We start from the raw sequence: 11,225 nt of genomic DNA, 5'->3' as shown, positions 1-11,225 counted from the left end.
TTTTTTTTTTTTAATACCTATGAATCCAGTTAGTGTGGCCTGCATGTGCATGGATGTGGGGCCACCCACAGCCATGTCTGCTTAAAAAAAAATGTACCTAGTGTTTTCTGTAATTAATGAATACTGTGGATGATTTGCTAATTTTCCAGGCACAAAGATTGCACTTTTACCTGAGTTTCAAGAAAGAATATGTTCAGTGTTGTTTGAAACTGGCTCATGTCTCTTTCGTGATTCCATGGAGTTGGGGAACGGAAGACATTGGCAGTTCCCAGCCAGGCAGAGCTGTGCCAAGAAGTGGCATTCTTGGGCCAGGGCGTACACATACAGCTAAAGTTGAATTTCTTTCCTCAGGTACGATGTGGAACTGTTCCAGCGCATAGAGCACTTGATTGGAAAGAAACTGCCTGTCTTCCCAACACAGGATGACGAGGTTATGATGCTCACAGAGCGTGTGACTGAAGCCCAGAGATTCGCCCGAATGGTGCGCAGCCTCTGTATTCAGCAGCCTCATGCAAATGACCTTACCTCTGTGTCAGGCACTTGGCTATAGTAAACTACAGGAGCTGGGTGTAATTTTATTCTAGATTTGAGATGGGCAAACTAAGGTGCAGGCATGGTGGGTAAAGTCACTTTAGGCCATGTAATTGCATGGTTGAATCTGGGGTTGTGTAGTTTGACCAGGGTGACCATATTTTTCACCACTGTTCTTCTGTCATGTGGCAAAAACTCCATCAGACTTGAGGTTGGAAGGCTTGGCTAGCTGTCTATGGAGTTGGCTTGGGCATTTTGCCTAATCTCTCAGAAGCAGTTCCTCACCTGTGGTTTGGGAGTAATATTTGCCTTGAATACCTTCAGTGTATTGTGAGCACCAGATAAGTTACACTCTGTGTCTGCTAGTAGTGGTAGTAATAGTGCTGGTGATGAGAAGATTCTAGAGGAAACACTTGGAAGTGCTATCTGCTTCCTGGCGTTCTAGTTTGATGGATGGAGAAACTTTGACCTTGTTTTCTGAATAACAGAAGTACAGACTTGTTTTACTTTTCTGCCCACATGAAATTTTTTGATATTTTTGTTTATGGAAGGGTTGGAGGGGCGGTAAACCTTGCCTGAGGAATGACACCCAGGGTTATCCTTTGACCTCCACAGGCACACACACAATGTACACACAAACAGTGTATATATATATATATATATACACACACACACACACACACACACACACACACGCACACACGCACACACATGCTGTCTGTAGTTAAGTATAGTGGTAATTGCTTGTAATCCTTACACTTACTTGAAAGGCTGAGGCAGGAGGAGTCATCAAGTGTTTAAGGCCAGCCTGGGCTAAATGCAGAGACTCAAAAAAAGGTGGGTGGGGGGCTATCTGCATTGGGAAAAGCACACAGAAAAGGTTAAAGTAGCAATGAAAGGTGAGCCAGGCATCGTTAGAACCCCTGGTCCATCCAGCTAATCATTCCCCCTCGTTCTGCCTGTCCCCATGGAATCTTTCTTTTTTTTCTTTTCGGTCTTTTTGAGACCGGGTCTCCCTGTAGCTCCTGCTGGCCTGGAACTCACTGTGTAGACCAGGCTGACCTTGATTTCATAGATTCTCCTGCCTCTGCCTCCAATTAAAGCCCTTGTTTTTGTTTTTGTTTTTGTTTTTGTTTTTGTCTTTTTGAGACAGGGTCTCCTTGTAGCCCCAGCTGTCCTGGAACTCACTGTGTAGACCAGGCTGGCCCTGAACTCAAAGATCCACCTGCCTTGGCCTCCCAAGTGCTGGGATTAAAGGCATGTGCCACCATGCCCAGCCCAGCCCTTGTTTTTTTGACATGGTCTTGCTCTGTAGCTCAGGCTGGACTTGCACTCACTATGTACCTCAGGCTGCCCTGGCACTCTTGTTGATCCTCTTGCCTCAGGCTCCCAAGTGCTGGGATTACAGCTGTGCCTCAGTGGTACAAGGAATTCCTCATGTGTATGTAACATGGTTTTTACATTGATGGACATTTATGTTCTTTCCTAATTTCTATTTTAACTTGAACTATGTTGAATAACCTGGAATGTGTACCTTTATTTAAAGTTAAGTTTCTAGAGGTGGAATTCTTGGACCAAGGAACACACATATAGTTAAAGTTGAATGAAGACAAAATGTCAAATTGTCTCTGTAGAAAAGCTACAGCAGGCTGTATGATCAGTGACGATCAATTCTAGGATGACCTATCTCTTAAGTCTATGACAATCTTGTTTTAGTTTTCATGCTTTGGGTCACTGTGATAATGTCAACATTTTTGCCTGTTTGGAGTTGATTCTTACTCCTTTGCTGGTAATCTTGATCTGGAGGAGGGCCTAACGTGTGCCACGAGCTCACCTTCACTCACGTCCTCTGCTCTCACAGGAGTTGAGGGAACATGGAGAAAAGAAGAAACGGAAGCGAGAGGATGCCGGAGATAATGATGACACAGAGGGAGCCATTGGTGTCAGGAACAAGGTGGCTGGAGGGAAGATGAAGAAACGGAAAGGCCGTTAGCCCATAAGAAAGACAGCTCTGCTTCCTAGCTGTACAGAGATACAGTGAAACCCCTCCAACAGAGTCCTGAGACTGGATTCTGTCCCGACACTGCTCGGTGGCTGCCTGCTGGTTCCTGTCTGCAGGTTGGAGTGTCACTGTTATAGGACAACTTCCCAGAGCTGTGGCCAGGACAGCTGCTCTTCAGCTTGTGTTCCTCACCCTCGGCGTGAGTGGCGTGTGCGCGTCCCTCCTTACTCGCAGGTCAAGGACTTGGTTGATGAAGCAGACTGTTTAGTTCATTGTAAAGAAGCTTCTACAGACTGGCATTTGAATCATCCTGGCTCCTGCTTCATTAAGCCTGAGGTGAAACAATAAATTTCAATGTTGTTTTTAAATGATTCACTCTTTTAACACTCTTGGTGTTAAAGACATTTGGAGAGCTTGCTAATAGGTGCCTGCCCTTGTGGTTACATGGCAGATTCATTGGTTGTCCTTGAATTAAGGTCAACATTATTTGTGACAGAAAAAAGAACAAGAGCACCCACATGGCAGCTAACAACTGTCTGTAACTCCAGTTGCAGGGGATCCAACAGCCTCTTCTGTCCTCCTCGGGCATTGTACGACACAGGTGCACTTACTTATATGCAGGCATAACACGCATACACATAAAAATAATAAAATATTTTTAAAATTAAAAATTTTTTTTTTTTTCGTCTTTTTGAGACAGGGTCTCCCTGTAGCCCCAGCTATCCTGGAACTCACTATGTAGACCAGGCTGGCCTTGAACTCACAGAGATCCGACTGCCTCTGCCTCCGGAGTGCTGGGATTACAGGCATGTTTTTTAAAAAAAAGTGTATCCAGAATGACAGATCTGGGGCAGAGAGATGCCAGAGAACCACTGTGATGGGTAAAGATTGAGAATGAAATTCTCAATTCTGTGTGCACGTCCCTCCTTACTTCAGGTCAAGGACTTGGTTGATGAAGCAGACTGTTTAGTTTATTGTAAAGAAGCTTCTACAGACTGGCATTTTCCATGTACGACCTAAAGGAAAGCACATGCTCCAAAGATTGTATTTCTCAGAGAAAAATACAAGGAAGATGCATTGCCTGTGGTAGTCCAGGACTGTTCACTGTTGATTGCAGTAGAGATGTTGTGTGTCTCTGTGTGGTATATGCACCACGTATGTGCAGACACACAGAACCCAGAAGAAGATGTCAGGTATCCTGCTCTATCACTCCCTGCCAGGCTCCCTTGAGGCAGGGTCTCACTGAACCTGGAGGAAGGCTGGACCAGCAAGCCCCAGCGATCCTCCTGTCTCCACCCCCACAGGGCTGGGGTTGGCATGCACATTACCACATCCAACTTTTTACATGGGTGGTGGGGATTTGAACTCAGTCTCTTGTGCTTGAGCAGCAAGTACTCTTGCCTACTGAGCCATCTCCCCCTTTGATGTGTTCATGTGTGTACACATGCATGTGTAGGCCAGCCTCCAGTGTCACCTCAGGAGCACCATCCACCTCCTTTGAGACTGTCTCTCATTGGTCTGGAGCACACTGATTAAACTAGGCTGGCTGGGCAGGCCTCAGGGGTGCTCCTCTCTCCACCTCAGCGCTGGGGTTGCGAGCACATGCCTGCCACCCCTGGCTTTGTGGTTTCTGGGGGTCAAACTCAGATTCTCATATTTGTGGGTTTAAAAAAAATTTTTATGTGTATGAGTATTGCCTGCATGTATGTAAGTGCACCTGTGTCATGCAGTGCCCAAGGAGGTCAGAAGAAGGCATCGGATCCTCTGGAACTGGAGTTACGGATGGTAGTTAGCTACCATGTGGGTGGGTCCTGGGAATTGAACCCAGGTCTTTTGCAAGAGCAGTCAGTGCTCTTAACCACTGAGCCATCTCCAGCCCAGGTTCTCATATTTTTTTAAATAATATTTTTACTTATTTTTATTTTAGGTGTATGAGTGTATTGCCTGCATGTGTGTATAAGTACATGGTGTCGTGCAATACCCGAGGAGGTCAGAAGAAGTCATCTGGAGTTACAGATAGATAACTGTTAGCCCCCACAGCCTGGGATGGTGCTGCTTTATACCACAGTGTATCCTGGGAGCGGTGTCTGTGGCCAAGGCATTTGTAGTGAGCTGAAACAAGCCTGGGATGGTGCTGCTTTATACCACAGTGTATCCTGGGAGCGGTGTCTATGGCCAAGGCATTTGTAGTGAGCTGAAACAACCACATGGCCTTTGTTTAATTTGCTCTGAATTTTTTACCCTCCCCTGCCTTTTAAATCCATTTTAGCCAGGGTTTCCTGTACCCCAAGCTGGCCTCTAGCTTTCTGTGTAGCTGAGGATGGCCTTGAAGTCCTGATCCTCCTACCTTCTCCTGAGTGCTGGGATTCTAGATGTATGTCACCATGCCTAGTTTATGTTGTGGTGCTAAGGACCAAATTCAGGGCTTTGTGCATGCCAGGCAAGGACTCTACCAAAGAGTAGGGATTGGGGGGTGGTAAGAGGCAAATAAATGAGAGGGGCCATGTTTGGGACTAGTTAGGAGTCGGGCCTGCCTGTTGGAGCTAATTCTAACTACATTTCTACATTTCCCTGATGAGATTCCCCAGAGTGACTGGTAGCAACTTCATCTTGCATCAATGGATGGTTGATGGTTGGGGGTTTTAACTCAGTGGAGGAATTCAGAAACAAAATTGAGTTGGGGTGTAACATTGGGGGGGGTGGTAAACAGTTTGAAATTATTCCTGCGTAATGCTGCACTTTCTTACCAGACAGTGGTCTCTAAACCTAATTCCATGGCACTAAAGAATATGCCTATTTTTGGAGAGACTAGAAAAGTTAAAAACTGCTCAAAGATAGAGAGTGATTAAGACCCCAGGTACTGGCCCTTGGCCTCTGGCCTTCATATGCACACATAAGCACACACATATACACACCACATGTAAATACACATAACCTGTTGCTCTAGGGCCAAAGGTATAGCTCAGTGGTAGAGCACTTGCCTAAGCACATATGAGGCCCTGGGTTCCATTCCCAGCACCTGGGGTAAAAAACAAAACAGCAACAACAAAAAAACCCTAAGCAAACAGAACGTTGTTTTGAAACTTCACTAGTTACTGTCTAGAGACATGATTATGCTTTACCTGGACTGGAAGGAGAAGATAAAACACTAATGAAAGAAATTCAGACCACCTGCCTTAGGCTTGTTAAAATGTTCAGAATATAACATAAACTAAGACCCCAGACAGGAAAAGCAGCACAGTGAAGGGCAAGAGGTACAGAAATAAGTGAGATCTGAAACAAGACTGAGCTGGGCCAGGTGTGGTGGCGCACACCTTTAATCCCAGCACTTGGGAGGCAGAGGCAGGTGAATCTCTGAGTTCAAGACTTGCCTGGTCTACATAGTGAGTTTCAGGCCAGCTGGAGCAACAGAGACCCTGTCTCATAAAAAAAAAAAAAAAAAGCTGAGGGTAACACCACTGTCAGAGCCCTGCCCATGTTGTCCCCTCCTCTGAGGCAGCATTGTAGGCCCGAATGCTGAAACCCTGCCTGGGGGTAGGCATTAAATTTCTAGGGTACTAAAGCAACCACCAATCAGGTTTAAAGCTGGAGGCTGCCTGGAGATGGAGCTCAGTTGGTGCAGTGCTTACCAGCTGTGCATGAAAGGCTGGGTTTGATTCCCAGCACCAGATAACCAAGTACACTGGTGCACACCTGTAATCCCAGCACTGGGAGATAGAGGCAGGAGGATCAGGAGTTAAAGGTCATCCTTGGGTACATAGCAAGTTAGAGGCCAGCCTGGGATCCTGTCTCCAAAAAAAAAAAAAAAGTGAAACTAATTTTCTCATAGGAATTCTAGATCTGAAGCAGGGCTATGCTGGAGAAGCTTCTAGTGGGGGCTAGATGTGTTTGGGGGTTCCTTCCTTCCAATTTCTGCCTCGCCCCCCACCAAGTGACTTTGTGTCTACATAACCTTCTTTTGGTAATTGTTTGAGATAGGGTCTTACTCCATTGCCTGCGCTGGTCTTGAACTCACTGACTCAGGCAACCTTCCTGCCTCAGCCTCCCAATATCTGTGACTCTGGTAATGGGTGACCACGTCTGGCTTCACATGGCCTCCTTTTCTTTTTTCTTTTTGTTTTGCTTGTATGTTTTTTTTTTTTTGAGGCAGGGTCTCATGTAGTCCAGGCTGGCCTTGAACTCCCTAGGTAGCTGAGGATAACTTTGCACTCCTAATCCTCCTGTCTCCATCTCCCAAATGCTGGGATTATAGGTATGCACTACCACACCTGGCTTCACGGCCTTCTTAGAAGGTACTAGTCATTGAATTCAGCCTATTCTGATTTGACCTTTAACAATATCTTCACAAACCCCATTTCCAAATAAGGTCACCTGAGGTTCTGAGTAGACATGAATTTTGGAGGAACACTAAACCACTATAAGGAATGTGGACTCTGGTACATTCTTGGGGTTTAAGACCTGATCATGGAACAGGAAAGGTGGGTAGAATTGGCTCCAAAGACAGTGGAGACAGGAAATAGGACTTCAGAAGAAATCAGAAGTAGAAGACACAAGAATAACACGATCTCCCATAAAATGGACATTTTCTTTCCAGTCAGGGACCAAAGGATCCCTAATAATTCCTTAGTTTTGCATTTCTGATTTAAGAAACTGACCTGTGGGCTGGAGAGATGGCTCAGTGGTTAAGAGCAACAGCTGCTCTTGCAGAAGACACAGCTTTGATTCCTAGCACCCACATGGCTGCTAACAACCATCTGTAACTCCAGTTCCAGGAGAATCCGACACTGCCTTTTGATTCTGTGGGCACTGCCTGACACAGGTGCACTTACACACATGTAGGCAGTAGACTCATACACATAAAATAAAAATAATATTAAAAAAAGAAACAGCTGCAAAGTAACCTCCCCCACTCTGTGAAAAAATACATCTTTTATAACTTATAAAAGGGATTATTTTCCAATAGTACGTAATGCCACCCCAGAAAAAAATTTTCCTCTGATTTCTCAACTGAATCATAAAGCAAATTTACATAGTATTTGCTGAATGTGGTTGACCTGAAACAGTTTCATGACACCAGCTTACCTGGACTTATTTTCCCAAAAGAGCTGAGAATATCGGATAAGGAAAACATTTTCTCTTACAAGAGGGTCTCAGTGGTGGAATTTCAGTCAGGCAGACTTGAAACTGGCCCAGTGTTCCAGGGCATTCTGGTGAATTTCTAGTTGTTGCTAAGAAGGGTCTGAAACTCAACCTGATTTATATATATATATGTTATATATGTTATATCTTTCGCTGTCTTTCAAGAATACAAGAAATATCCCAGAATTTGGCTCTTCGTGGACACTTGGCTTAGGGTCAGAGAGCGTTTTAGGTAGCTTCCTGCCAGCGAGGTATCCACCACTTAAATCAGATGCCATCTACCAGGTCCCTCAAAGCCCTGGGAAATGAGACCAGAAAGAACCTCACTCAGGTTGTGGTGCTAGGGTACAGAAAGTGAAGGAATTCACTTTATCTGAAGTGGGTAAGAAAACATGAAGAAGTTATGCCCTTAAAAGAAACTAGAGAATATACAAGCATTTCTAATCCAGAGTTCTTAAAGTGAAATCTAGCCTTGGGCCAGATAATAAATTGGGTGTGAGTCACCCTCTTGGGCTGGAATGACAAGAGACTCAGACTAGGCTCTCAAAATTCAAGGGTGGCCCACACCTACATTCCTTTCTGTGCCTCACCTGTCTCAGGAATGCATTAAAACTGCAGCTAAAAATAACTGTAGAAACTTGAGGTCTGGGAAATAGCCCCAAACAGTCACACCTTGACTCTAGAGCACATTGGTGCCAGGACTCAAGACAGCAAGAGAATGGGCTCAGCTAGAGGCCATGAAATCTCCAGGGCGGGGGGGGGGGCGGGGGGCTGTTGTCTGCTGATACTGTTGGAGCTTTTGTCTGCTTGTAGCCATCTGTTCATCCGATACCTGCCAGAAAGGAAGGCCCTTCTGTCACCTGTCAGAGCCAACGAGGGGGTAGAAGGAGCAGGAAGTGTGGAGGAAGAGAGTTGGGGAAAGTGTTGGTCATGAGGCTGGTCCCCTCTGTTGCATATGACAGGTGAATTACGGAATTCTGAACCTGGAGTTTTCTAACTTGTTACTTTGGAAATAAGATTATCATCCTATCTGCCCCACAGTCATCTCTTCTTCCTTCTCCTCCTTTTCTTCCTCATCCCTCTTTTCAAAAAACATTATCAATTATTATTATTATTATTATTATTATTATTATTATTGTTTTGAGACAGGGTCTTCCTGTATCCTTAGCTGGCCTGGAACTCTATGTATACTAGGCTGGCCGTGAACTCACAGAGAACTGCCTTCCTCTGCCTCCTGAGTACTGGGATTAAAGGTGTGTGTCACCCGGCTTATAGATTATTTTTATTTTTATGTATAAGAGTGTATTACCTCAAGGCCAGCCTGGTCTACACAGTGAGTTCTAGGCCAGCTGGGGCTACAAAGAGACCCTGTCTCAAAAAGATGAAAAAAAAAAAGTGTATTGCCATCTTGTATGTAAGTGTACCCATGTCATGCAATGTCCACAGAGGTCAGAAGAGGGTGACAGATGTCAGATTCCTCTGGAACTGGAGTTACAGACATTTGTTAGCTGCCATGTGGATGCTGGGAATTGAATCTTGGTCCTCTGCAAGAGCAACCAGTGCTCTTAACTGCTGAGCCAACCTCTCCACCCCATCCCTCTTATTATTCTATTTTATTATTATTATTATTATTTTTGAAACAGTATCTTCATGTAGCCCCAGCTGTCCTGGAACTCACTATGTAGATCAGGCTGGCCTCAAACTCACAGAGATAGGCCTGCCTCTGCCTCCCGAGTGCTGAGATTAAAGGTGTGCCATCACACCCAGCTATTCTTTTTTTTTTTTTTTTTTTTTTTTTAAGTCTTTCTGTGGCAGGGTCTCCCTGTAGCCCCAACTGGCCTGGAACTCACTATGTAAAGCAGGCCGGCCTTGAACTCACAGAGATCCGCCTCCCTCTGCCTCATGAGTACTGCGACTAAAGGCATGCGCCACCATGCCCGGCTTATTCTATTTTTTAAAGACAGGGTGTCATATATCCTAGGCTGGTCTCCAACTTGCTATGTAACTGAGAATGACCTTGGACTCCTGATCCTCCTATCTCTCTTTCCCAAGTACTGGGATTATTGGCCTGTGCCTATGCCACCATGCTGGCTTTTCTTCTGTTTTGATTTTTGGATACAGAGTCTCACTATGTTGCCCTGACTGGCCTGGGATGTTCTAGTAGATTACAGGTATATTTTACCACTCTATGTAGCCGTGGCATGGTGACTCTTGCCTTTGATCCCAGCACTTGGGAGGCAGAGACCGGCAGATCTCTGAGTTCGAGGCCAGCCTGGTCTACATAGCAAGTTCCAGGCCAGCTGGGGCTACAGGGAGACCCTGTCTCAAAAAGACCAAAATAAAAAAAAAAATAAAATCTTAAAAAAAAAAAAAAAAAAAAAAGAATATCCCTATGTAGTCTAGGTGGACCTTGAACTTGGGCTTTTTCCTGCCTCAGTCTCCTGAGTTCTGGGATCCCTGGCATGTACCACCATGCCCAGCTTCCTCAGTCTTGAACCTAGTTTCTAAAATTCTGCTCAGCCTCCTCATTCCTTCTAATATCTGTCACATCCTTGTTACTATGCACAGTACTAGGAAGGTAGTGCTAAGAAAAATGTCGAAGCTGTGCTGAACTGAAGCTTAGCATTGTGGTGGTTGTGTCTGCCTACTAGCCAGGGGCTGGGCCTATCGACAGACGGAGGAGTGAGGCTGTGGACCAGGCCTTGTAGATAGACATTCAGTAAGGGTGAGGAATAAGTGGAAGGGGATTCAGGCCACAGAGCAATTTACTCTCATAGACAGCATCACTGGGGAAGATAGGAGGGGTTTGCCAGTATCCCCAGGCTGTAGAAACAGCCAAGGGACTGACTTGTCAATGGATGTTCATTTTTCCTGAAATCTATATGTTGGGAACTTTACTGACCAGTTCTTGTCATGGATTTGGGTGTCATTCTCATGAGGTGCCCACATCGTCCATTACTAGAGCTATGAGCACTTTCCAAAGTTATTCAGCCCTTTTGAGTTTTAGTCCCCTTGTGCCTTACTATGAGACCTGGAACCTTTTTGAATTTCAATCTCCTTATCTGAAGAAATACAAAATAATACCTACTTTACAGGGTTGCAGACTTTAAGTAAACTCTACTGTGGTTCACCATGATTAGTTAATATTAGAATTATCATTACTGTTATCATTGGACTAGGTTAAGTGGCTATCCCCAAGTCTATGAATGGTAACGGGTTAAGAAAAATTTGCAGCCAAATTTCATTCTAAGTTGGGCATAGTGGCAAATGCCTATAACCCAAATTCAGGTGGTAGAAGCAGGAAGATCAGGAGTTCAAGTCCAGCCTCAGCTACATAGGGATAGCCTAGGCTACACAGACCCTGTCACAAAATAAAAGGGTTGAAGGCAGTGAGAAAACCTAGTAGGTAAAGCTTTTACTGCCAAGCTTGACTACCTGATTTTACTTCCCCCGAGTCCAAATGATGGAGGGAGAGAACTGACCCTCAAACGTTGTCCTCTGACTTCCATATGAGTGCCGTCCCATATCACCAAATAAAGATGTTAAAAAAAAA

The 11,225-nt window shown here is 45.0% G+C and overlaps 1 protein-coding gene across 1 annotated transcript in view; it reads left to right on the top strand.

Annotated features, from left to right (window-relative positions):
- Ddx47 (DEAD-box helicase 47) overlaps positions 1-3,021 on the top strand; it is a 17,512-nt gene extending 14,491 nt beyond the window's left edge. Inside the window, exons 11-12 of the mRNA XM_008837477.3 lie at positions 352-481; positions 2,393-3,021. Of these exons, the coding sequence (XP_008835699.1) occupies positions 352-481; positions 2,393-2,524 (262 nt within the window). The 3' untranslated portion in view covers positions 2,525-3,021. The remainder of the gene's footprint in view (positions 1-351; positions 482-2,392) is intronic.
- Positions 3,022-11,225: the final 8,204 nt, after the last annotated feature.

The sequence above is a fragment of the Nannospalax galili genome, unplaced genomic scaffold (assembly GCF_000622305.1).
Source record: "Nannospalax galili isolate Female #2095 unplaced genomic scaffold, S.galili_v1.0 scaffold210, whole genome shotgun sequence".
Taxonomy (NCBI): Eukaryota; Metazoa; Chordata; class Mammalia; order Rodentia; family Spalacidae; genus Nannospalax; species Nannospalax galili.
The sequence above is the reverse complement of the archived record's forward strand: the minus strand, read 5'-3'. Positions and strand labels throughout refer to the sequence as shown.